The 27,361-nt window shown below is 47.0% G+C and overlaps 1 protein-coding gene across 2 annotated transcripts in view; it reads right to left on the reverse strand.

Annotated features, from left to right (window-relative positions):
* LOC147900585 (putative LRR receptor-like serine/threonine-protein kinase At1g51820) overlaps nt 1-27,361 on the reverse strand; it is a 64,184-nt gene that overhangs the window by 32,713 nt on the left and 4,110 nt on the right. For both annotated transcript variants that reach the window (XM_087376995.1, XM_087376994.1), the window contains exons 3-5: nt 18,504-18,997; nt 3,682-3,811; nt 3,514-3,585 (exon numbers count right to left, since the gene is read on the reverse strand). In XM_087376995.1, coding sequence (XP_087233121.1) covers nt 3,514-3,585; nt 3,682-3,811; nt 18,504-18,997 — 696 coding nt within the window. The remainder of the gene's footprint in view (nt 1-3,513; nt 3,586-3,681; nt 3,812-18,503; nt 18,998-27,361) is intronic.

Below are 27,361 nucleotides of genomic sequence, written 5' to 3' on the forward strand. Positions count from 1 at the left end.
TATCCATATTCAATATGGTAGCATGAAACGGTAGATCTCTGTTAAACTGATCTGATACAGTCAAGCAATAATAAATGCAGCTTTGACAGTCAAATCTTTGAAGAAATGCTGACCTTTGACCACAATTTTTTTATGCATATGCTTGTAAAACTGTCAAACTGCAGGAAGGTGCTCCAAAGATGCAACTCAAATGTGCTCTAGATCACATCCAATGATCAAACATCCTAAAGAAAAAGATAACTGATATAATTTCTGAACTTTCTATCATGAAACCTCTGGAGATAGTTGCAAGCGGAAAGAGAAATCACAATTATCCCCAAATTGAGCAGTTCGAGGCTGGAGGCCGAAATTGGAGCAACAGAGTGAAGCACTCAAGGGGCTTTCTGGAGCAAAAGAAAGCTCTCACTGAGGAGAAGATCCAGCACAGAGGTTGGGCGAAATGGCGCGCTGTTTTGCCCGGGGGAGTTGCTGCAGGCTGAACCTGTGTTTTGACGTTTTCTCCTTCGTTACTGAACCAAATGGGCTGCAAAGTGACTCAAAATGTTCGTCTTGAGGTCGCCCATCTACTCCTAAGAGGACTCGCAGGCAGGGAGTATTCTGCAACAGAAAAATGACGAAAAAATGCGCTATTTGGGGAATGGCGACCAGCAGCGACGTCTTTTCTTCAATTCCTTGCAGGTGAAGGTTCGCCCATTCGAGAGGTATCTCGAGCAGGAAGGTGAAGGTTCGCCCATTCGAGAGGTATCTCCAGCAGGAAGGGCTTGGAGAATCGCGGAGAAACGAGGGAGAACAAGCTCTAGCAAGATTTGGGAAGAAAGGGAAGAAATGGTGAAGATGAAGATGGAGAAGAAGAAGATGATGTGGCACAAATGGGCTCAAGGAGGATCAAAGGGCTCTGATACCATGTTGGTGAACTGAAAGGAAAGCATGGAGTGAACACAACTACCATGTATGCAGCACCCTTCTGGGGATGTGATCTACAAATAGCAGAGTGGAGGAGATTTGAGCAGCTACAGGTGACTATGGGGTCTAGGATGATTTGGAGCAAGCCCTCAGTCTCGCATGAGATAGTATAGACAGAGTCTTCTAGATAGTGACATTCATTCATAGAGTCTGGGACTTACCCCACTGGAGACTACCAAAGTTAGCCCTAGAGTCATCCAGACGACTAGCTGAGAGTGGGACAGACACATGGTATGCACGTATATCCACATGGTTTGCTAGACACGGGATTCAGATGGACAAGCTCCCTCCCTTTCAGTACAATATGGATGCAAGGTGAGAAATTTATGGTTATTTCTTTTCACTACCCACTGTCAATGAATTGGTAGAAGCAGTCTTTGGATAGGAAGATGAACAGCCATGACTTGAGATGACTTAATCTTAGGGCATGAGGACATAAAAGATTCATATTCTTATAGAATGAATGATATTTGAAGTAATAGTAGCATCATGTGATTTCAAGAATGGAAGTCGTATGAAAGTTGTAACAGGTATGTCGCTCTCCTAAGTGAAAGACCATGGCTATTTAATTTGGAAGAAAGCAATAGGACTAAATCAAGAATCCAGAGCTGCCAGATGAAACAAGAACAAATAGATGCACTATATCCATGTTATTGCTTCGAAAACAATTGGCAATTTCTCTTGTTAGCTTAGTAGACACAATCAAGCATACAAGCGTTGTGACGAGACGACTACCAGCTTGCTCACAATTTGAGCTCATGCACAAGGGTCAAGGATCCAAGCAGGTCAACAGTAAGAAGTCATGGGTCCAAGTTCATCTATTGGATTAAGGTTGTTCCGCCTCGACCTTTGATATCAGTCATTCAAGGGGTTCGAGACCGGCACCTGCAAGACACAGTATTACAGCAGGATAAAGTCTTACAGCAGGCAACAGGTTACAATAAGACCAGGACGCCTCTCTCAAAACCAGTCTTCCTCCGTTCCTATCACATATATGCACCTAGGAAAACCACAAGAAGCATCATCCTGGTGTATTAACCCACAGCACATATCCTTACCAGAAGTTAGCACCAGATCTAGGAATGCAATACCTGCAGATCAGGTTCATGAACTTAGCAACCATTCCTGGATTCATGAGCTAAGTATCCAGATTAGGATTTATCAGCCAAGTATACCACAGCCAGTCACCTCCATCAGCTCAATGGGAGGCCACTTTCATGTACTGGTTCAAGTTTCAGCAGAAGGGGATGTCACGGGTATCCACAGCCCATGGCATGCAGGACTGCCAAGTGGGCTGCCCAATCAGCACACAGCAGCCACGTGGACTGCCAAGTAGGGAATCACATCAGCTCGTTGCCACGTGGACTGCCATGCAAGCAACGGCCAGCTCATCCCTTCCGTACAGTGCCACCTCAGCAGTCTGTACAGGGCAGGTGCCACGTCAGCAAAACACCACCTCAATGATGACAGCAGTAAGTGCCACATGGCAGTGTTGCGTGCCACGTCAGCAGATTGGCCATCCAGCAACAGGTTGGTTAATAGAGAGTAGCCTGGTTGCTGACAAGAAGCTGTTGGTCGCTCAAATTTAGGCCCAAGGGGGGCCTATAAAAGGCAGCCCCCTTGGCCTTCATTCTCCATCCCACAGTTGGGCATCACAGCCTCAGTTCAGTAGCAGTTAGGCCACCCCGCAGCAGACCAGCAGGGTGCCTCAGCCTCTATAGGGATCTAGTGAGGATTCACCTCCTCTAGGTAGCCTAGTTTCTCTACAATTTTGCAATGAGGGTTTCAGCCACTCCATACAATTGTATTCAGCCCTTAGGACATTCATACCTTTTAGTTATATATTCCTCTTCGGAGGTCCACTACATTTCTCTACCTCAGATTCTCTCACCCACATCCATAACATCCCTTTGTGTATTGAGTGCATCATCTTGTAGTTGGAGTTAGTGAGCAGGAGAGAGAGCACACATTAGGAGAGGGTCATGCATAAAAGATAGCTTACTTGATTATTACAAGTTAACCAGAAAAGAATGTGTGAAGGTGCTCTCATGTCTCTGAGGGATGCATGAGGGTCTGTATGGGAGGCTAACATGAAAGAGAATGCAGTATCAGTCAACAATATTCATTCCTCTGATCATTGTAGGTCCTCACTTCAGGTATTACAACTGCTCGATGGAAGACCTTGTTGCAACCTCTCTATCTGTAGTTTCGTTGTATAGCTGAACTTAACATTCAATTTAATGAGCATATGTGCACACCTGCAGATCCTTATTGCTCAACTTGCCAAAGTTTTATGTGCTACATCGCAGTCTCTTAGATTGAACAGCCGCAATGTGATCCGTAGAACACCATAAGGATCAAGATGCATTGGCAGCAGCACATCTTGCTGTTTGTTTAAGCAGATGCATGAATTGAGTTAAAAGCCTCTTGGGCTCTATATCCCATTAAGTACAATCATTTTCTGTTCATAGTGTATGTAGATCAGGATACGAAATCATGTTTGCAGCAATGGACTTAAAGCTAGACATTAAGCAGACTACAGATACTCACAAGGTAGTTAGCTCCGTAAGATTTGCAATGGAAGTAGGTATTGTGCTACTCAGACCCATGTGTGACAAGTTCCTGACATTGCACCATCCAACACCGTGTCACTGTGCAACAATTCATTACAATCTATTGACGAAGTCAAAATACAATTCAATACTAGCATATACTTACAAAGCTGTAACTCTAGGCGGGGTGGAATTGCTGCAACTAACCAACGACCATTTGTAAGACACAGGTAAACAGGGATCACCACCCAAATGAGGGAGATTGAGAACCTTTAGAATATCCGCAAGAGCCCGCACTGTAAGCATGGAAAAAAGGCAAGAAACATGGCCATTACTTCATTTATCAAACTTTTTATCGGTATTTAGCTACTCAGCAATACTAGAATTACTAATAATGACTTTACTAAAGGTAGAAATGTTACTCTTTCTTGTAATACATGTGAGTTACCCACACAACTAGGACCACAAGCTTATCCACAGACTACACACAAATCATATTCTTTAAAGATATATTTTGTTCCAGAAGTGCAAGTCTCATCATGAGACCTTGGGTAGAGAGGGCAACACATGTGCAAGTAAATGCAGTACTGCTTTACTTCCAAAAACTGAGCTATTGTGATAAGAATTGGGGAAAAAAAAAAACTGGATACTATCGTATGAAAAGGATCTACCTTAAGCCACGGATGCTTGATGTCTTCATGGTCATCTATTACTTCAGGGTCTACACAACTGCTTTATTCTTCAAGCAGTGCACATTACACAGAAGTCACTCAGCAGAATACGAATGAGCCTTTTTAATAACTGTCAAAGGCTTATGAGATGGTCGATTGCTCACATCCTCCCCTTTGTAAGGCCGTACACTACACAAATAGACTGAAAATAATATTATGAAGCTCTATTTTGCAGCTGTGACAAGGCTTATGACAAAGTAGATTCATCATGCTTGGATGGTCCTACGCTCCTCATTGACCTAGCATCAGGTAGGCCTGAAGGGTGGAAACCAATCATTTTCATGAGGGAGAGGATGACACTCAAGAGAATCGAACTAGAGTAGCATGAAACAGGTCATATGTATAGACATAACGGCATTAAAAGGTATTGGCCAAGTCGAGCTTACTTAAACATCTGGTGATCTAGTCTCTTTCAGGATGTTTTATATGTTCCAAGAACTTAAAAAAATCTTATATTCATTTCAGCCATTGCAACATCCGGATAAAGAGTTATATTGACGGTTATGTTTTTCCATTTATGATTTTCAGAAATGACAACACCATCGTCATCACTGGAAATTTTACAGAATTGATGCCTATGAAAGAGAGACAAGCATAGAAAGCATAGAAGCACTTGCAGTAGAGGATTCTATTATTGCAGACACTCATTTTTGGCATGAGCATTTTGGGCATCTAAACTATGGCAATTTGGTCAGGTTGCATTCACAAAACATGGTTGTTGATGTCCCCAAGATGCATGCATTATCCAAACATGCTTGTTAGTGTGCTTACTTCAGAAAATGCATCAGTTTTCATTCTCTAAAGATGGCAGTATTGATGCAGCCTGCAAGTTGCATTTAGTCCACAGCGATGTGTGTGGTCAATGCGGATAGCATCTATTGGTGGATATTCATACTTGTCACTTTTGTGGATGACTTCACTCATCATACTTAGGTTTATGCATTGAAATCCAAGTCAAATGTCTTTGCATTCTTGCTATGGCTGAGAATGAAAGTGGAAACCAGCTGGCCACCCTCCGCACTAACAGGGGGAAAGTAAATGTCTCGAGAGGTTGCTGATTTTTTAGCATCTCGTGGTATAATACATCAATGTGTTGCGCCATACACCACAACAAAATTATGTTGCAAAACTCAAACTTCCCGTCACATGCAAGGACACTTAGTGGAGGTTGTGCACCCACTTCATGCATTACTACCATCATGTGCGCCACCGCTATTGCAGCCCATCATCATTGGCAAGTGCATCAACTGGATATCAAAACCACTTTCCTTCATCGAGACTGCATAAGGAGGCGTATATCATGCAGCCTCCTAGAAGGATCTAAAAATAAGGTATGCCTCTTACACAAAGCACGTTATGGTTTGAAGCAAGCACTCCAGCCTTGGTATGCCAAGATACATGCTCATCGTCTCAGACTTAGCTTTCAGAACAGTCCTGCAAAGAGCTCTTTATGTGTGCAAGTGTGATGCAAACTTGCTGATTTTAATTCTTATGTTGATGATATGCTTTTGATTAGACCTTCTACTCAGCATATTGCAGCCTTTAATGATTATTGGCAGCAGAAAATTCACAATGACAGATTTGGGCCAGGTTTGCTACTGTCTTGGAATTCAGTTTGCTCATGTTGAGGGGGTATTCTGATGAGTCTGTCCATACACATGGGATAGCTCCTACACCAATTTCAATGTGAGGATTGTAAACCAGTTTCTATACCCATGGAATCTGGTTCCGTTTCTTCTTGGATGATGTTACTGAGCCCTTTGATGCTACTCTCTATCAGCAGCGTGTCACACACGGCCAGATCTTCAGGATGCTGATATATTTGTGTACACACACGGCCAGATAGTCAGTATGCTATTTCCCAGTTGAGCAGATTCATGCGTAATCCCAGTACACAGCATTGCCAGGCAGTGAAACGTGTCTTCAATACTTGAAAGGAACCCAAGGCTTGGGCCTTATTTATCATCACAACTCTTCACTTACTCTCGATGCATTTACAGACAATGACTGGGCAAGATGTTATGACACTAGAGTGTCACAAAGTGGCAGCTGTTTTATGCTTGGAGCAAGTATTTCTTGGTTCAGCACAAGAAACCTACATTTGCTACCTATAGCTGTGAAGCTGAGTACAAGGCAACTTTTACAGCTATGGTGGAATGTATTTGGCTCCAGAAACTGCTTGTAGATCTTCATGTTGCTGAGACATCTCCCACCACTATCTACACTAATAGTCTCCATGCTTTAGCCATGGCAGGCAATCCAGTGTTTCATTAAGCACTAAGCACATTGAGATTCATTATCATTATGTCAGAGAGAGACTATCAGCAGGGGATATTCACTTGTCTTGTGTTCCAATGCGCGACAATTTAGCAGATATCTTCACCAAAGCCCTTCCACAACCCAAGTTTGAAGAGCTTCAGCAAGCTTTACACTGGTTCCATTTGTTACATGATACTGTCATCCTTATACTTCCATAGGTTGTTAGATCCTTTTGGATGAACATGTGCAACCATGGCAATAGTTCCAAGGATCTCTGAGACGTGTCCAAAGCACTTCACCCATACCATGGAGGGGCATTTGTTAGATTTAGTTCCCCTGTTATGGCCCTGTAGGCTAGTTCTAGTGATTGTGGGATATTTAGTCCACTTGCGTATGACTTCTAGGACCCTAGTCCTAGGGTTATTATAATAACCTGTACATTCATTTCAGTTTGTACTACAATACATGCATGTTCAGTTGGACTCTGTACTGTTGGTTTCGTTTCTGTTGTTGCCTTCTTGCCTATGCTACTCTACAAGCAATACTACCAATGATTATGGCTAAGGCCTCTGAATCACGCAATACTCAATCGCTGACAACATCAGGATTTGTTTGTGTCACCACTACCTTGGCGGCATTCTTGATGTCCTAGGGATTTAGCTCCACTCTTGTCGTAATCTCCCAAATTACCTTCACCACATGTTGGCTCCGGATATTCGGTTTCCAGAGAGGGTAATTTGTACCATTGAGCTTTCCTGACTCCCCAAAGCTTGGGATGGGTAGTCTACTGGCCATGGTTAGGATGTGAAAGGCTTAGGAGGAGTAAGTAACTTTTAAAACATGTAATCCGAGGTACACCTTTCTGGATCTTGATCACCCTCCTTGCAAGGGTACATGTCTTTTACACACAGGAGATGACTTCTCCAAGCCTAAACTGAGGTCTCCTTCCAAAGGTTCTCACCTTCAAGCTTCCCGCACTCGCGAGTCTTCCTCAGGGCTCTGATACCATGTTAGAAAACAAAGATGGAGGTTGCTTGTTGTAGCCAACACTCCCACAATGAAGATTGTTAAAACGTTGTGCAGAAATCACACAGTGCTAACTTATATTTCACTCTTTTTCATTATTGTCTACACAAGTGAGTACAAATACATGCAGACAGTTAATGAACCATGCACATGAGAGTAGAAAGAGTAAATTTGTTGGTTAAAACCTTGTACAAAGGAGTGCACAGAGTGCTACCATCTAGCAGATAAGGTACTTCCTAGATGTGGACACTTGGTACCACAAAATTCTTCTTTTAACTCTGTCAGCCTGCCTGCTCTCCAAGAGCTTAAGTGGACTGAGTAGATGCTCTCCTTACAAACCTCCTTGCTGCTTTGCTGGACAGCCAAAGGTGAGGTACTGTTGTGTTCTGTTCCTTGACCTCCATGCTACTCCTGCACCCACTGGATGAGGCACAAGGCACACCCTAAATGATCCTCTGCAATGCACTACTCTTCACCCTGGAAGGTGATCTGCAGACTAGACTGTTGAATCCTTCGGCCTCCCTGACGCTTTGCATGCAGCCAATGCTGAGACACCTCTAGATGACTCATGACCTCCCTGTTGCTCTGCAAGGCATCCAATTATGAGGCTCTTTGAATATGAGAGCCCTAGTCTAGGGCCTTTTATATAGGAGTTGGATGCCTCAAAAATAGCCGACCCAGATGGCCAACCAGTCTGCAGATTGGCCTGACCAGGTTTGCACCAAACTGTCGACCAACACCTGCTCCAAACTGCTGCGTGGCAGACGCCTGTCGGCCCGACCTGCTAGAGTACATCTCCAACAGCTTTCTGCACTGCCACATGATGCTGCTGTTGCTTTTGCCAACACTACCAAGGCCTATACAGTATACTACCTTGGAAGTCCATGTGTCCTAGCCTTTTGCATGGTGCTCTGCTCCAAGCTACTGATGCAATTGATGCTATCTTGTCCCAGGCCCATGTGGCCTTCCATGGCTGGCTGTACAAAGCTACATAGGCAACCCTGAATCCAGACCATGGGTGCTGCCCATAAGACAAACTTCCATGCCGTCCATATGGCAGCCACTATCCAATCTTTCTCTCTCTCAGATCTGCCCTTATCGCAGCCTCTCTTTTGCTGCTGGTGCACCAACCCATGCCCTCCTTGGGGGAAGTTGCTTGCTAAACACCAACTCTTATACACAGTGGATGATTCACCCCAAGATCACAAGATACTTAAAGGACACAACTCAAATACATGTGCCTACATAAAATGTAAAGAGGGCAACTCAGATCTGGAAGAGAACTTAGATGTAAAGCCAACATACAAAAACTTGCCAACATGTACCAACACCTCTAGAAACAATCCTTGAGGTAAGGTGCCAAAATAAGGCTCTATTTGCGGCACCCTATGCAGGTAGCTCCTCTTCTGCCATGTTCCATGTTGGCTTCAGTAGCTGCTCAAGCTGAGCACTCTTGCAAAAGTATGCTCTGATGTGTACTGCAGACAAAGCTCGCTTTCATGCAATCCTTGTGCTCCTATGGGTGTAGGCCTGCACCTATGTAGTCCTACTCGGTACTCTCCATATGATGGTGATCTCTAGGGGAACTCCCACTACTCTTCAATGCTGCTGAATGATCTGCAGGCTGAGGTCCCAAAAAATGGATGGAGCTCCCATTATAGGTAAAAATCCCTGGCCAAACTAGCCAACTGGTCCTACAGACCAGCCAACTGGCATGTCTATAATCTTCAGACTAGGGTCAACTGACCCCATTTGTGAGCAGCCAGGTCAGACGACCTGCTACTCTGGATCCATGACCTATATAAGGTCCTGTGTGAGACAGAAAATGGCCGACCAGTCTACTCCATAGATCCTCCACTTCCAATTGCCTACTTTCCTGTCGGTACCTGCTGCTGTACCGTCTTACTTCTGCACTTGATGTACAGACTTTCTCTTCTCTGTCTCACAGCCTTTCTACTAGTGCTTTCCTTAGCATGCACTGCAGCAGTTTTGTGCCATCCACTTGGACTCATGGATGGGCTCTTTCCATCCCCACAGCCAGTCCATTAAGGTAGACTTTGGTGACCCTTTCGGCTGCCCCAAATCAACACTAAGCAGGGATCTGTGTCTGCTGTCCATGTAATAGCCATCTTGCTGCCCACATAGCAGCCTTGTTAGAGTTAGTCATCTCCTGGCTGTCATTTAGGGAGAGAGGGCTTCTATGGGTGTGCTCACCTAGAGAAAGGTGTAGCATTTTCATTCTTTCTCAGCATATTCTGTAAGTTAGGAGAAGATCTAGCTAAGACACATTGCCATGGTTATGACGCTAAGTCATGGGGCCTGGTTCAGGCTGGTACAGGCCTGGTTAGCGGCCACATTTTGTGGCCAGTTATAGGCCACTTATGGGCTGGTTTGGGACCCTAGCCAGGGCCGGGTCAACCTCTGGACGAGTGTCGGACTAGGTCTGGTTAACTGACCAAAACAGGTCTGGTTAACCAACCAGACCAGGTCAGTTGGGTCAGCCAAGTCAGCAGAAATGGTCGGCCACATCAGCAGCCCCCCTGCCCCTATATATAGGGCTAGTTTGGTCTTTGTATAGTTGTTGGGCAGTTTCTTGCACAGTCTCCAGCAGTTCCTGGTGAGCCTGTCGTGCAGTGTAGAGCCTACTTCTGTCAGTTGGAGGTGCAGTCCTGCCTCAGTTTGCAGTCCACCAATGGCCTGGGTTTGTGATTATTCTTTGGAGGTTTTCTCAATAGCACATGCAGAGATTTTCCTGTATCCTCATGTGCAGTCTATTCTCTCTCTAGTCGCAGTTTGCTGTCTCTCTCTATTCGCAGATCTGCTCTCTATCTCTGTTCGTATATTCCGCTGCACTTTGACAAGCCTCAGCCCATCCCCCTAGTGGTCCCTCTACCACAATGCTATGGAGGTCTCAAGCCCCTGAGCTCTCCTCACTTGCAGGTTATTGGTGGGGCATTGACCCTATACTCCTAACAGAGATGACCATAACAACCCCAACAGAGTGAACAACAAGGGTGAGACATACTGCGAACGCCCCCCCCCTCCCCCGCTCCCGTCTACCCCCCCCTCGCGCTGCGCGGCCCCCTCTCCCCTCCCCCTCCTCCTTCGCCGTCGCCTCCCGCCGCGCCCCTCCGTCCCCCTCTCTTCCCTCTCCACCTGCCGTCCCCCCCCGCTCCGCTCCTCCCCTCTCCGCTCTCCGTCCTCTTCCCGCCTCCCCCCCCCCTCGCGTTGCGCTACCACCCCCCCCGCCCCCTCCTCCCCCCCCCGCTGCGGCGCAACGCTGCCCCCCCCTCCTTCCTCGCCTCTCCTCCCCGCCCCCTCTCGTGCTGCGCTGCCACACCCCCTCCCTTTCCCTCCTCCTCTTCCCCGCCCTGCGCTGCGCTGCCCCCCCCCTCTCTCTCCTCCTTCCTTCCCCCTCCGCCACCCGCTCCCTCTCCACCACCTCTGCCCCCCCGCTTCCCCGTACCTCTCCATCCCTCCCTCTTTCCTCCCCCGCCTCCGTACCACTCCCCCCCTCCTTCGTCTCTGCCGTTTCCTTCTCACTTCCCCACCTTTGGAGCGTTCGCAGTTTGTCGGTGCGGTATGGCGGCCAAGAGCCCGGAACCGGTGGCCCAGACGGACCCCCCCCTTCCATCAGCCTACCGCGTAACACTGACAGAGCATCAGGTCTCCTTGGTGAAGCAGGCCGCCACGGACTTCTCCCAGACATCCGTTTATGGGAGAGTCATTGGCTACGCCCCTTCACGAGCAGACATCAGGGACTGGTTGCAGTCCACCCTCTACCTTGAGGACAGCCACATTGAGGAGGTTGCACTCATGGGACGTGGTATCTTCTGGCTCAAGCTCTCCTCAGCACAGGCTGCGAGCGATATGGTCAGACGATCCCCTACTTCTGTGGGTGGGAAGATCATCCTTATGGTCCCATGGTATAGGGGTTTCAGTGTAGCGGACTTCGATGCCCGCTTCCACATTCCTCGCCATCCAGTTACCCTCATTTTCCCAAGCCTCGCAACCGAGCTTCGCCCGATCATCAAGGACCTGGGGGCGCACTTTGGCTGGATCATGCAGGACACCTTCGTTGATGCAGCAGCAGCCCAAGGGGTGCCACGTGTCAAAGTGGCAGTCCTAGATCCGCAAAGTATCCCCTCGGAGTTCGAGATTGAGACGGACACAGGTGTGGTGACGCAGCGCATTATGGTCATTGGTCGCCCAGATCAGTGTCTGAGATGCCACGGCTTAGGGCACCAGGCGCGCTCCTGCCCTCGCTTCACGAGGACAGAACCTCAGAAGGCCCCCATCCAGGCAACTCAGGATCCCCCCCGCCAGGCATTGACACCCCCTCCTGAAGGGGAAGGCTGGACTGAGGTCAAAAGAAAACGGAAAGGAAACAAAGCAGGACCAAAAAAGCCTCCCCATCTACAGCAAGAGCCCCCCTGTCGTCACCAATCAGCAGCAGCCCGGTAAGGGGAAGGAGAAAGGGAAGGAGAACATCAGCCAGCCTCCCCCTCATCCTTCACCCCGCCCTCCCTCCCCTCCCCCCTCCTCCTCGGTCCCCCTACCTCCCCCCCCCTCCAGGATCCCCCCCAGCACCGGTGGTTTTTGCTCCCCTCTCTCCCTCGAGCATGATCTCGAGGGAACCCCCCTCTCCGCCTGCGCCACCTGCGGCCCCGAAGCCAGCACAGACCTCCCCCGCGCCTATCCCTCCTGGCCCGGCGGAGGGGAGAGGCCCTTCCCCGGAGATGGCCAGCACCACTCCAGCTTGTTCGACAGCCAGCACCCCTCTCTCTGGTTCAGACTCCTCATCCTCGTCCCCACACCCAAGGGCTGCTCCTAGAGCTCTACCTTTAGAGTTTTACCGAGTAAGACCTTGGGATTATTTGGATGCAGCGGGTATTGGCTCCTTCCCTGCATGCCTAGACATCAGCATCTTCTTCCTCCGAAAGGGGGCGGAGGGTAAGGTGTCCGTCCTTGCCCCCCACGATGGTCCTAGCTATTCCTTCACTATCACCACTGACGGGAATGAGCAATGGCCGAATGAAAATGTTTGGGAGACGATTCGAGATCAGTCCCAGGAGCAGGTGCAAGACTGGATCGGTAGCAGAGCAGCGGAGCTTCTTCAGCAGCAGTGGAAGGAGGGTGATGTTCGTCTGAGATGGCGCCACAACGCCAAACGATTCCGCGTTTTGGTCATTATTCGGCCGCCTCTGGAGTGCGTCTACGCGGAAGGGCTCCGCCCGTGGAGGACCTCAGAGGTAGCGGGCTTCTACAGTATTTCCCTGGCAGAGGCGTCCAGTTGGTTAGAGAGAGCTTACCACCATGGGACGAAGGGCCTCTCCCCTCTGTTGAAGGTTTTAGAGGATGGGTCCGATGATCCGGCCTCTCCTTCGAAACCCTCACAGAAGCGCCTTCGTCTGCACACTGGACATCCTCCGACCACCTCGACATCGACCACAAGCAGACAGCTGTTTTGTGGCCCATCTCCCCTCTTCATGAGTATACGCATTATCTCTTGGAACGTCAACGGGTTCCACTCATCAGGAACATGCGGCCCCAGGAAGATGGTGCTCAGACAAGAGCTCCAACCAGCCTTGGTGGGAAGGGTAGATGTGCTCCTATTGCAGGAACACAAGCTTTCGGCTTCTCAGACCAGTAATTGTGGGAAGGTCCTCACAGGACGCTCCCACACCTACTGGGAACCTTCGATTGGCGAGCAGGGGAGGAGCGGGGGTGTCTGTACCTCAATCGACGCTTCTCTAGTTCAACATGTGTGTGGTTTTGGCACCCTGATCCCAAGACGAGCGCTTTGGGTGGGCTTGAATATTGAGGGATCCCGCATCGGCATCCTCAATATCTATGCCCCAACCGACCTCAGACAGAGAGCCGCTTTTTGGAGCTCTTTGACAGACTTATTTCCAGAGGTGGATTCTTGGATTGTAGGAGGGGACTTCAATAACCTTGAGACCTTAGAGGATCAGCAGGGACGGGGCCCAGAGTTCCTCGGTATAGCTCAGGCGGAGCAAGCAGATTGGGACTCCTTCTTGTTCGCTGTGGGAGGTCGGGACAGCTAGAGGGAGCCTTCCTTTTGCAGATGGACAGGGAGTCTGGACTTCTCTTGGGGTTACAGGAGGGAGGGAGGCAGACTTCTGGAGCGGTTGGACCGTTTCTATGTCAGCGATTGGGCACTTGGCAGAGGTGGAGAGTCAGGAGTGGTTCCAGGGACGACACTCTCTGACCATGCCCCAGTCATCCTAGTCCTGGACTCAGCCTCTCACTCCTCACCTCCACGCTCATGCCGGATCCCAGACTCCATCTACTCCAGAGCAGCGGTTCGCAGCAGGATAGTGGACCTGTGGGAGCAGGATTGGGACCCCATGGGGGATATGGCAGCACAGGTAGCTCAGGCGCTTGCTGAGTCTAGTCTCATCTGTCAGCAGGAGGCGATTCAGGTCAGGCAGCAGTGGTGGGCGAAGGAGAGGGGTCTCAAACGAGATCTCGCCTCGATACAGCGGATGCAGCAGTCTTCTCCAGGCTCTGAGGAGCTCAAGAGGTTAGAGCCCGAGCCATGCTAGAGGAGATCACCCAGCGACGCTCAAAGTTCTCGTTTCATGCTTCCAAGTCCTTCTGGGCTAGGAAAGGCGACAGGATGTGCAGAGAGTTCTTCAAGACTCATGGCCAGAGGTCAGCAGGGGAACAGCTCCGATCTCTTAGAGCGCAGGATGGTAGTGTCAGGACAGATCTAGACGAGGTCCGGGACTTGGCGACAGATTTCTACAGATCCCTGTTCCAGCAGGAGCCCCCAGACCCTCGTGGCCGCCGTTGCAGGGAGGAGGTGTGGAGGTATACACCGTTGCTCGTGCAACGTAGCATGAGTGATTCCCTTCTCGCCCCTTTCACCGTGGCAGAGATGCAGGATGCGGTGAGCGCTATTGATGGGCAGAAATGCCCAGGTGAGGATGGGCTCTCTAGAGCTTTCTTCACCACCTTCTGGGAGCAGGTCCACCAGCCCTTGCTCGCAGCCTTCCAGCATATCTTCTCCAGCGGACAGATGCCAGAGAGCCTTGCAACAGGCTTGATTTGCCTCAGCCCCAAAGGGGGGGACCGTCAGGAGATCAGACAGTGGCGCCCTATCACCCTCCTCCCGACTGCCTACAAAATCCTCGCCAAGATGATCAGTAGCCGCATGCTACATGACTTGATCCATGACACCCAGACTGGTTTTGTCCAAGATCGCAGCATTTTGGACAACATTTTCACTTTCTCAGAGGTGACGGAGTGGGCCCAGCACAGTGGCCAGCACCTTGCCATACTCCTTGACTTTGAGAAGGCGTACGACAGGGTAGACTGGTCCTTCTTGGAAGGTACACTCTCTCGGTTCCGTTTCCCGGACGAGTGGATCAGAGGTATTGCTAGCCTCTACAAGTCGGCCTCCAGCCGGGTTATCATCAGCGGCAGGATGGGGGAGAGATTCACCCTCGAGCGCTCGGTGCGTCAGGGCTGCCCGCTTGCGCCCTACCTCTTCCTATTTTTTGCGGAGGCCATGACTCACTTCCTACGAGCCCGTACCACTGGTCTTCGAGGGATGCGCCTCCCTATTCGAGACGATGCAGAACTTCTGGACTCCGAGTATGCAGACAACACGCCCTATATGTGCAAGATGATATCGAGTCACTGGAGTGAGTGAGACTGTCCTTAGAGGTTTTTTGCCTAGCCGCTGGGGCGAAAATCAACTGGCATAAGTCAGTTGGTTTTCTTACGGATCCGGGAGCCAGCTCACAGTGGGTATTTTCCTGGGGTTTCGCTGGATCCCTAGAGGACAGACGACATGTTACCTGGGATTCCAGGTAGGCCTGGACATCACGCCGGCTCAGCAGTTCTTACCGGTCCTAGCCTCCATACGACGGAAGCTAGCCTTCTGGAGCACGGCTCGGCTATCCTTGGCAGGCAGGGCCCTTGTGGTCAACCAGGTCCTTCTTGCCACCGCTTGGTACATGGCCTCTTGCTGGTGTTTCTCGAGATCGTGTGTAGCCCAGCTGAGGAGACTGGTGCGGAACTTCCTTTGGTCTGGCTCAGATGGTTCCGGCACCACCAGAGCCCGGGTCGCCTGGCAGACGGTCATTCTCCCCCAAACAGAGGGCGGCCTTGGCATCATAGATCCAGAACTGTAGAGTCAGGCATTACTTGGCAAGTTAGTCATCCGCGGTCTGACCCCAGGAGGGCAGATGTGAAAGCTCTTGCTTCAGCATGGTCTCAGCGCGTGTACCCCCCAGAGAGGGGGTGATTGGTAGCCATCTATCCGGTGGATCTTCACTTCTGCCCCACTGACTCAGCCCCGTTCCCCCTTCCTCCATAGCCTCGTCTCGGTCTGGAGGAAGTTGCGACACAGCCTCTCCCAGGTTCCCCCTAGCTGCCGAGAGGAGATAGACGTCTAGACAGCCCCTGATCTGGAGCAGCCAGGTGACAGATGATATAGGTCGCCAGCTCGGAGAGAGATCCCATATCCCTTGGGCGCGTGGGCCCGCGCGCTCGCTCCGGGTTTGGAGGGACATCTACAGCCAGCTGAGCCCAGGCGAGCTGGCAGTAGCAGTAGGTACGGCACGTGGGATCCACGCTCGGCGAGCGGAGATCGATGCTGCCATTCCTGCAGGTTGGAGGATTCCCATGATCACCAGACATCTCTTCTCGGGAGATGAGAGGTGGCTAGGGCAGTTCACACCCCGTGGCATTCCTTTGGTGGTTGCACACCTTTTCTCGGACTCCTCGATCCACTTCTTCTCCGTCGCCGATGGTAGCCGTCTCCAGAGCAGAGAGGCCGTGATCGACCCCCAGCTTCCCTGGCAGCGCCTTCGCATCATAGGGCTGCAAGGGAAAACGTGGCATATAGACCCCCTGATTATGCAGGACCAGGACTGGAGACTCTGGATCTGGGAGGGCCGTTCCTTGACAGAGGTGGAGTGGGACCCAGGGGAGTGGCGCTAGCCACCATTGGAGACCTCAGAGAACCCTATCCCCTTCTTCTCTTACAGTGCGCGTACTGGTAGGCGTGCTCTTGGGGCTCTCCAGTGCGGGCTACCCACACAGGCACATAGTTGGTATGCCCAAGGGATATCTCTGGTCTTTCTTCGCACATTCTAGAAGACTCTTTGGGCAAGCTGGCGGCCGAGGAAGATCTCTTACTTTCTTTGGATGGTGGCCCACAAGGGGCTACCAGTTGGCAGCTGGCTGAGGCAGATGGGGCAGGAGGGGCACTGCCAGATGTGTTTTCAGGAGGAGTCGTCCCTGAAGCACTGCCTTTGGAGCTGCTCGCATGCTCAGACAGTTTGGAAGGGAGTCATGGGGATCTTAGCGAGGGCTGCACCCGAGCTAGGACCGGTCACTTGGGGAGCCGTTTGCTAGGCAGGATCCAGTTTTCTTCATCACGCAGGCCACCTGGGCATACATGGACAGCTTCCCTTGGCATTTGACAAAGACAGATGCAGGAGCGATGACTCAGCACCCAGTTTGGGAGATCATAGGGAGCATTGCAGGCTGGCATATCTGGACTTCCAGATGCGCGTAGACCTTAGGAGATCAGGCTTCTTCTGCTACCCAGACCCTAGCAAACATTTGGAGCACGATCATTCACACGCTCAAGGGTCAGTGGGATCAGATTCAGGGGGAGTCCCAGGCAGGGAAGGAGAAGAGACGGCGCTTCCTTCGCGACTGGGACCACCGAGAGCTGTTCTTCCAGCACTCTGCTCAGAGTCTTCAGTGGCATTACTCCCCCCCACCGTGGCTGTTTGTCCACCCTCAGATGATTATGCTCTGAGAGGCTTGTAATTAGTATTTTGGTTCCTCGGGCTGTATCCATTTTGTGATTGCAGCCCGCTGGCCTTTAGGCCCTCTTGTACTCTCATTTTCGAGCAATATAACTAGCACTACTTTTTGCGCAAAAAAAAAAAACAAGGGTGAGACATATTTTAGCAGAAAAAAGCAGTATGGCCACCCACATTTGTGATGGAAATAACTGAGACCTCTCTAACATAGGTGGTGTGTTCTGCATGCCAGTTGTCATTTATGGTAATAATATTGCTGAAGGTATATTATTCCGTTGCAGGTGTGATGGCTAACAGTGATGAAATAGACATTGTTGGTTTCAGCAAGCACTTACTGGGGATTAAGAGGGTCAGAAGATTGCATGCCAACTTTTACTGCAGTTATAGGACATGGTGACATTATTAAGAGCAAAATTTCTTTCAGACGAGCACGTGTAGCTGTTGGATCTTATGCTGGCGACCAGATCGTGCTACACTTATCCCTCTTTAGACAGGTAGGTGTAGCTTTTGAATTTTATGGTGGTGGTACCAGATACAATAACCATTACCAACCTTGTATTATCCTGCATTGAAAAAGCTTCTTCTCTTTGCATATGTGACAGCAGCATCTTGTCGGAGAGTGATTTCCAAAAGAAAACAATATGGCCTGCCTTAAGGCTATAAGTAAAATACCCAAAAAAATTTGGGCATTTCCAGATGTTGCAAGTTCTTGGTAACTACAATTGCTATACGTCAGTATACAGAAAACATTTAGTTTTATTTTCCTCAACTGAGTTTTCCTTTCCAAAGCACACAATGCATAATTATTAATGCAGCTCTGAGAAACACTTGCCCATCTGCAGACTAGTAACTGATTTCCTTTCCTTTGCCTAATTTTCTTGATGTATTGAAGAGAGCAGGTTCCTCGGCCACATTCAAAACAAGAGGGGAAAGAAAAGAGTGCGGGCCTTAAAGAAGACAATGGATGAGTAAATGAGTACTCAACTTGATGGAATGACGACCTATCTAGAAGCCCTGTCAGAAAATGAAGTACCTTTGGGAGAGACTGTAGCAAATCTTTCCATCGAAGCAAAGGAAGATATCAACTTGCTCAAACCAGAAATACAACTATACCAGAATATTTTAAAGTAGAATTTTTGTCTGCCAGGGTAAGAACTCACCATCTTGGTCATCCGTTTGTATGTCAGCCTTTTGTAAAAAGTAAGACTCTGCTGCATTTATGATGGGACCCAATTTCGAGCTTACATTTGATGCCAAATGAAGACTGTATGATGTGCCACTTAGTAATGCATCTTTATTATAAATCTCTAGAGTGCTGAAGGGCCCAAAGGGATGAGACACGTTGACACCCCCAAATGTCAAGATTTGATCCGTGTAAATGTCAACGATCCTCTGTGAGGTGGTGTTTGAAATTTCAGCCAAGTAAAGTGCAAGATAGTACAGTCCTGGGCCAAATTTTGTCATTTTAATGTTGAATGTCATATTTTTATGAAGAGCAGTGGTCCTTGCAGTTTGCATGACTGTTGATGGCGGTTTATCTACACTGAAAGAGCTTGTTACATTTATTTTTGTATAATTTGAATTGTACTGAGAGACATTGTTGATGACCTCAAGATCTGAATCCCATATGCGGTCATAATCATCATCAGGATACCTGCAGTTAATCATACAAGTGCAATTTAGAAAAAACTGAATGCATTCTTTCAAGGATTCCAGGAAGATACAAATCGATAATAAATAGCATTGAATGAATATATTCACATTAGTCAGGCCCTGCTCTCCTGCTGATTTATGGGTCAAGATAGTGTACACCTAGACTAAGGCATAGTGTTCGAACTGCTTAGGGTGATCTTACCCCTGTGTAAATAATCCTAGTGTTTTGATTCCTGAATACCTCGAAATCCAGTATGTTGTTGATTGTACCTATCATAAAATTGACAGCTGCAAAAAATCCACCACATGGCATGCTTCGTTTTGCCTACCCACTTGTATCCTCTTCGTCCACTGATGGTAGACAGAATGGAGTAATGGCTTGTGACTTTTCTTGCCTCCTATACAAAAGGAGTCATTTGACAATCCTTCGATTGAAAGTTGAAAACCATTTTCCATGTCAGACCTTGCTTTAAAAATAATGAAATCCATCCAAAAAAATCCCATCCCTACTAGGTTAAATAATACCTCATCACATTTGGTTAAACATGATGGAACCAAAGGCCATTTATCCTCCTTGCATCAGTACCTCACACACACAGAAGGACTCAAAGTAGTTGCACACGAGGCTCAACTTTCCAATGAAAATATACCTTTGTAAGACTAGAATAAGTCCAATCATACAAATATAGAATTTTTGTTGTTCTAAAGATCAAAAATCTACAAAGAAAATAAAAGAGAAGAAAAAAGAGGTAAACAAAAACTTTTATGAAAAACAAAAGGAAGACATACTTAGCAAGCAAAGCAACACTTATGTCATCATCAGTGCCCAAGCATAAGCAGCTATACTGGGTTTCTAAAGACCCCATTGAAAATCACAATCATGTACTTGCTGGATATCTCCACCTGTGGTTTCTAGTTCAGTTCTTAGTTGCTTGATTTGTAGGGCCCCCTATGAGGTGAATCCAAGGGCATGTCACAATTAGATCCGATAGAAACCTGGGTGATCCAGCCATGTGCCATGCAAAATGCCAAAGAAGTTGCATGATCTGAGGACACAAATCTGAAGAACAAGTGAATGGACTGCCATGTGTAGGCTAGCAAATAGTGGGATGCCACATGGCAGGGTGAGGGTGACTGTTCTAGTTGGGCCAAAAGTCAACCCCATGTCAGCCATGCAGGTTCGGCTAGGTAGGGGGTAGCATGGCCTGTTCCAAAGTTTTTAATGTTTCTAATGGACCTGCTTACCCCCAAAAAAGTGGAAACTTGGTACTATTTGCTGAGAGCATCCTTGCTTCCTTGACCCTTGCCCATGAGCCAAAACATTTCAATGAGCTTGTATGCCAAACTGTAGTCCTTTCACCTAAATCTTTGGACCTACCATTGGATGTGTGATTGTAGGCCATGGAGAACCTATTGACTTTGTCTCCAAGTCCCTCTATAACAAAATTGTGCTTATATGAATCAATTCGCATAGTGATGGTTAACTCATTTGGTCCCTAGGATATAAATGACTCTTCAGTCAGTTCACATGCTGAGGACCGAGGTGGCAAACATATAGCATAGATGTAGCTGATGACATCTCCCAACCATATCTAGGCCACTCTAGATGGGAATCATAGTGTTTAGTGTGCCACTTGGGCCACCAGGTGACTACTTCTCTTAAGAGGCGCATGGAAGCTAGAATGCACTTCTCGACGTCATTTGTTTGCACAATCGGACAATAGCTATCCCACTACTTAAGCCAAGAAATAGAGACTAAGGGATCGTCATTTTTGTTGTACATATGAAAAACGAGCTTCCTTGAGAAAGAAGCTTTTGGCAATGGCCAAACTGGTGCAAATGCCTCTGCAGCTATGCTCTATATGAGAGATCAAAGCAACGCCCAATCCTAGGCTTCTTTGGCTTCTCAAGTAAGGCACTTTCTTCCTTCCTTAACCTCCTTGTCAAAACAGTCTTTTTCTTCTTTTTGGCCTCTTTGTTTCTACACTCATTGTGGTAAGGGATCACCAAGGTTCTCTTGTGCTAGATGACTTGGTTGATGAGAAAATATCTGCATCATCACTACATATTAGATGAGGTACAAAATGCCTCCATGTGACAAGCACATCCTCCTATGGGAAATTGAGGAGTTCTCCTTGCCCGTCAACATCGTACAATCTAGCTCCTAGTGGATCGAGTGAAGAGGCTGCTACCTTTGGCTACTACTCACAATCACAAGAAACAAAAAATTTCAAGCCCTGATACTAATGTAAGCTTATATAGAAGGGTAAATTTTGGCCTCCCACATGGTTTTGTCATGAATAGGGTCCAAACTTAGCATAATAGAAGCACTTTTTTCTTTTTGTTGTTGCTTCCACTTTGTCCTCATTTGAAGAATCGTTGTTATCTTTCTTTTTCTTGATCCGTTCTGTGCCTTCCCTTATCTTTCGCCTTACCTTTGCTCAAAGCAACCAAGGCCTTGTCATCATTTGCATCTCCATGAAACATCTTCACTCTAGCATCCTCTTGGTCCCTGGACCCAACATGGCTCCCATCGCTTCAAAAGTGAGTTGCCTTGTCATCATCTACATCTCCATTGAACATATTCACTCTAGCCTTCTCCCAGGAAAGAGGGTACTTCTCTGGTATCTAGGGCTCGAAGTGCCAAAACTCTCATGGGAGTGGCTAGCCTCGGTGGGGCTTGCAACTTGGAAGCCGAAAGAGAAGAGTCAAGTCTGCAGAAGATACTGGACTAGGACCTAGGAAGGAAGAACTCAATGAGGCCTAGGCTGGGTTCTGAGAGGGACAGGGGCCCAGGGAGAGGGGAGGGAGGTGTTAGGTTTAGCCATCTGGTATGGCCTTGTAAGCTAGTACTAGTTAGTTCTAGTCATTATTATTTCTTTTTGAACAAAGTCAACTCTTATAACATGAGTTGACCAGACGAGGGTTTAGGGTTAGCCTTCATACGCTTGTACTTTCAATTTAGTTGTGTTGTTGCTGCAATACACTTTCAGTTCGTCGACTCCGTACCTCTCTTGCTGTTGCACTTCTATTCCCACACATTACTTCCATGAAGTATTTTATTTGAGATTTGCAACCTGCTCCTAGTGGCAAAAGAGTGTCTTGTGCCAACAATGGTTGATATCCCATGAAAGGAGTTGGGAGTATTTTTCTGTCATCGATTGATGGGACTGATTTATGCCTTCTAGATGTCCTCTATGTGCCAGGGATTAAAAAGATGTCCTCTTTTGGGAAAAGAGGCTTGGCTGTCATTTTTTAAAATGATAAGTGCATTATCTAGAATAGAGAAAAGGACTATCAGATAGTCACTATACGTACTTTTAAAAAAGGTTTGTACCAGCTGGACGAACATGACAGCAATACATCTAATGCATGTGTGACTGTAAAAATGTAGATTTATGGCATGCAAGCTTGGCCGTGTGACCTACAACAGTTTGTGGTTGTTGCAGAGACATGGGATGGTACACGATATCTATTTGGTGACTCCTCCTAGACATGTCTGTGATAGGGGAAAATGCACAAGAATGCCTTTCCTAGAGATAAATCTGTTAGAGCTGAGAAAGAAAGAAATATATATTTACGTCTTTGGGAGGCCTCACGGGTCTATGAGACAAAGTACAATCAAAGAGTAACTCAATGTAACATGCAACGGTTAATGATCTTGTAAATCGCAACAAGACATTCTTTAAAATTAATTTCTTTGCGTATTCAGCACAAAGAGGGGGGAGAGATAAGGAATAGAGAAATGGAGTCAACAACCGATTGGGTCCTTGCACCCACTAAGGGGCCCCTCCCTCAATATAGGGGAGAATTTGCTTTAACCTGAAAATACAATAGACACTCCTCCAGAGCGCATGGAGTGCAACTTTGAGGATGACACCTTGAACATGGAGGGTTGACCCATAAAGACTGAGATATATTTCATGATCATCAATCAAGCTATGACATGGCACAATTTGGCTAGCATAGTTGCCAGCGGAAACGGAAATGGGAAAAACCGAGAAAACGAAGTTTCCGGCCCTTGCCGAAACGGAAACGGAAGAAACGGCAATATGGTAGAATTTATGTATTAAAAAATATTTTTTATACATAATACAATTATCAATAGAGTGCAAATTATACATAATACAATTATCTATACTTGAAGCATCATGCATGCTTCTATGATTCTAAATTCCTATGATGATTGATCTATCTAGTATCATCTATTATCCACGAATGACAAGTCAACAATCAACATGTGTCATGAACTAAGTTCTAAGTTCTACCTTCTAGCAAGTTTGAAGTTACAACAATCTGAAGTTTGAGAGGGAGGAAGAGAGGCGAGAAAGGATGGAGAGGTAGAAGGAGGACGGGGAGAAGAGGATGGTGAGGTAGGAGTCAGAGAAGGATGAGAGGTAGAAGGAGGATGGAGAGGTAAGAGAGGAGAGGTAGTGGAGGGATGGAGAGTGTGAAAAACCACACTTTTCGAGAATGCAAATGTGTGCAATGCATGCAGAATTTGAATGCTGAGATTGGCCCTCCAATGGGGAAGAGCGCCCTCATGAGAGTACTTGTTTCTTTTTCGACCTACATGCAAGGTGGAAGAGATATGACAGATGAATGCAATGTGGCAGAGAGAATGCAACGTGAGATTCACAATGAAAGGGTGATACCCTTTCATTAATGTCCCTTGAGATCACTCAAGTTCCATCTTCCCATTTACACCTACCCTTATCCTATGACCCATGCGTCTACCATTCAATGCACCTTAATGCACCCTTCCCTTCCTATTGCACCTAGGACCTAGACACGTGTGCACATTTTTATTAATAGAATAAGTATCACATGTTCAAATTCGATGCCGTCTGAAGCAGTGGCTCCAGCTCGACCAGTCCTATCTACTCAAATGATCCACCGCCATAACAAATCGGTCGGTGTCCATCATAAATACAAATACATGTTACACCATTGGCGTATAACATAATAATAATGTTTTAATGTCTACTAATCACAGATTAGTGATTTCTCTTGTCATGACACTCCCTCCTGCTTGAATGGGCGCTTGAATGGGCAGAAGTCCTCTTCTGGATCCTCTCGTCTTTTTCTCTTGCATACGCTTCTCTTTTACTTCTGCATTTGCATCTCCTCTTCATAATCTGCAAATAATCTTCTCCTGGTAGTACATGATCTCTTCTGAATCTGAACTTAAATCTCATCTTCAAGTTCTGGTTCCTCTTGATGCTGAATATTCAAAATGCAAAAGTACCACTGCAGTGCCTCTTCAGTATCTCTTCATGCTCAGAATCCTCTTATGAATACTTAGCTACTGAAATCTCTTTACAGTAACCTGCTCAATAAGCGTAAACACATTCTCAACAAATTGGTCAGTATTAAAACGATTCTCTCACCCAAATGTTTTCATTGAACTAGGTAGACCTTGGCTATGGATGATTTTGCAATGGAGAGCTACTTAGTCTATAGAAACTATAGACCTTCAATCTCTTTTTCCAACTCTTCTATTTCAGCCCTATTTATCTTATCAGACGCTCTACACGGACGAGAAAAATATTTATTCTCTATCCATACTCTACAATGAATATGCCTACTCTCTATTCAGTTCACACATCCATACACCAGTGTTGGCTGAATGGATAGCATTTACTCTTGGTTCTATGTTCATCGTAGAGTCTTGGGATGAGGAGGTAGAAGCCTCACCCTCCTGCTTGGATGCTTTGCCTTTCCCTTTTACAGAATTGGTTTTGACAATTTTGGCTAATAGAGTAGGACATTTATGCCATGGATGCCCTGGCTTATGTTTCTTACATCCGAAACATTTTCCCTTCTTAATTAGCTTTTTCTTCTCATCATCAGTCATGGAAGGAAATGGTATCCATCCACGACGTGATTGGCTGTTAACATTTTGTACAATAGCTTTCTCATTTCCTTTGTTGAAGGGTTTACGCAGATTCAATTTCCTCTCGGCTATTTCAGCCAACTTAGTGAGGTCCTTAAGCGTGGTGGGGTTAAACATTTCAACCTCGTACCTTACTTTTGGACTTAAGGCTGCTAAATACTTCTTTCTCCTATCTTCCTCACTCTTTTTGGGTAACTCTAGAGAGAGTTTCCAAAATCTGGCTGTAAAATCTACATTACTCTCATTATCGAACTGCCTAAACCTCTCCCAACGGAAGGTTAGGTTCTCTTCATGCCTCGGTGGCATTGGCTTTCAGTTGCTCCACGAACTTAGCCCATTCATGAATAGGCTCTTTTCCTGTTTGTGACAAGGACCACCACATTAGAGCATCCTTCTGCAGATGCAATGTGGCAAGAGCAAGCTTCTCTTGCTCGGTCTTGTCTTGATGGGCAAAGTATAGCTCAAAATGACGAATTCAATTGAGAATTTTGTCAGCCTCCCTTGCCCCATCATATTTGGGGAACTCAATTCTCTCTCGCGGTTGGAATTTGGACCTCTTAGAAGGAGTACTTAACTCTTCATCCCCGAAGTTTAAAGTCCTCTTAGTCCCTAATCTTGTCATAATGGACTACTCAATCATATTGCTAGGCTGGAAAATCAGCTTATCAACAGAAGTCTCCTCTCTTCCTCTTGCACTTGGATTATAATCCATGTGTACTGGGCTTTGAGTTGAAGGCGTGAACTCATCAACTTGTTCTTCGCTGGTCTCATTTCTTCTTTCATTACGAAAGGAGAACTCCCTATCAAGAGGTTCTTGAAGGAGAGACTGCTATAAATCTATTTGTGGGTTATCATACTCAAGATGTGTTTAACTCTCACCTAATCCATCCTCTTCAAGAGGGGGTGAAGGTGTTCTTTCTCTCTCTCCTTGGGGTAATGGAGGAAAAGGAATAAGTTCATTGTTATATGTCCCTTCCCCTTCCATTCTTTCCTTTTTGTAATACAAGAGAGAAAATGTCTTGCTGTAATTTCAATAAAAAAGAGGTTTATTTTACAGCAAAAGTCAAGTGTTGTAGAGTTGGTGGTACTTATCCGACTCCCGCTTCGTTTGTGTTGAGAAGACACTTAAAATGACCTCCTTTCCCTTCTCTTTCAAGCTTTTCTTCTTGTATTTCTGCTGTAAACTGGTACGCTCCGTTTGGGCTACTTGTTTTGAGCGGGTTGGAGCTCTAGATACCGTTATAGGGGGTACTTGATGGGTGGATCACCCCCTTAAAATCTTATTCCGATCCGACTTTCCGTTCGGGAGAACGGAGGATCCCTTTTCCTCACGGTTTAAGGCTTTTAAGGGTACAAACACATGATTGGGGGGGGGATTCACCTCGTGAGGACACCCCGTTCACCGTTCAAGACCAGAAATTTTCAGAAAAATCCCTTATCTCAGAACCTCGGAGATCGGTCGGTCGTGATCCTCTTCCGCAACTTCTCTTGAGACTTCCGTCGTCCGCAACTATCGCCCTCTTCTCGTCCCGCTCGTGGATCGTCACCGCTCTGATACCAAATGTGAAAAACCACACTTTTCGAGAATGCAAATGTGTGCAATGCATGCAGAATTTGAATGCTGATTGGCCCTCCAATGGGAAAGAGCGCCCTCGTGAGAGTACTTGTTTCTTTTTCGATCTACATGCAAGGTGGAAGAGATATGACAGATGAATGCAATGTGGCAGAGAGAATGCAACGTGAGATTCACAATGAAAGGGTGATACCCTTTCATTAATGTCCCTTGAGATCACTCAAGTTCCATCTTCCCATTTACACCTACCCTTATCCTATGACCCATGCATCTACCATTCAATGCACCTTAATGCACCCTTCCCTTCCTATTGCCCCTAGGACCTAGACATGTGTGTGCACATTTTTATTAATAGAATAAGTATCACATTGTCCAAATTCCATGCCGTCTGAAGCAGTGGCTCCAGCTCGACTAGTCCTATCTACTCAGATGATCCACCGCCATAACAAATCGGTCGGTGTCCATCATAAATACAAATACATGTTACACCATTGGCGTATAACATAATAATAATGTTTTAATGTCTACGAATCACAGATTAGTGATTTCTCTTGTCATATGACAGAGAGCAGCTACCAGCCTGCAGGATGGAGGGATGGAGAGGAGAAAGAAAGAAGGAAAGAAATTTTATTAGAGTCTTCGGAAGACCGATGGATCTATGAGACTGAAAGAAAACCTGATACAAATCACAGTAAGGATGGAGCTACTAAACGAGCATCATCACCCGTGCTGAATCCTAAGTCTGATCATACATAATCAAATACATCTGAGTGTGACAATGAAAAGAAAAAAGACTAGAGCGGAGCGGAAACCTCCGTATGTCATGTCGCCCTGGCTTGTGCATAGCCGGTGATGGGACGTTGGCGTCCATCAAGGGGTGTCATGCGTCTCGGTCT

The sequence above is a fragment of the Dipteris shenzhenensis genome, chromosome 7 (genome assembly GCF_047967505.1).
Source record: "Dipteris shenzhenensis isolate YYH24624 ecotype China chromosome 7, Dip_SZ_1.0, whole genome shotgun sequence".
NCBI classification, from domain to species: domain Eukaryota; kingdom Viridiplantae; phylum Streptophyta; class Polypodiopsida; order Gleicheniales; family Dipteridaceae; genus Dipteris; species Dipteris shenzhenensis.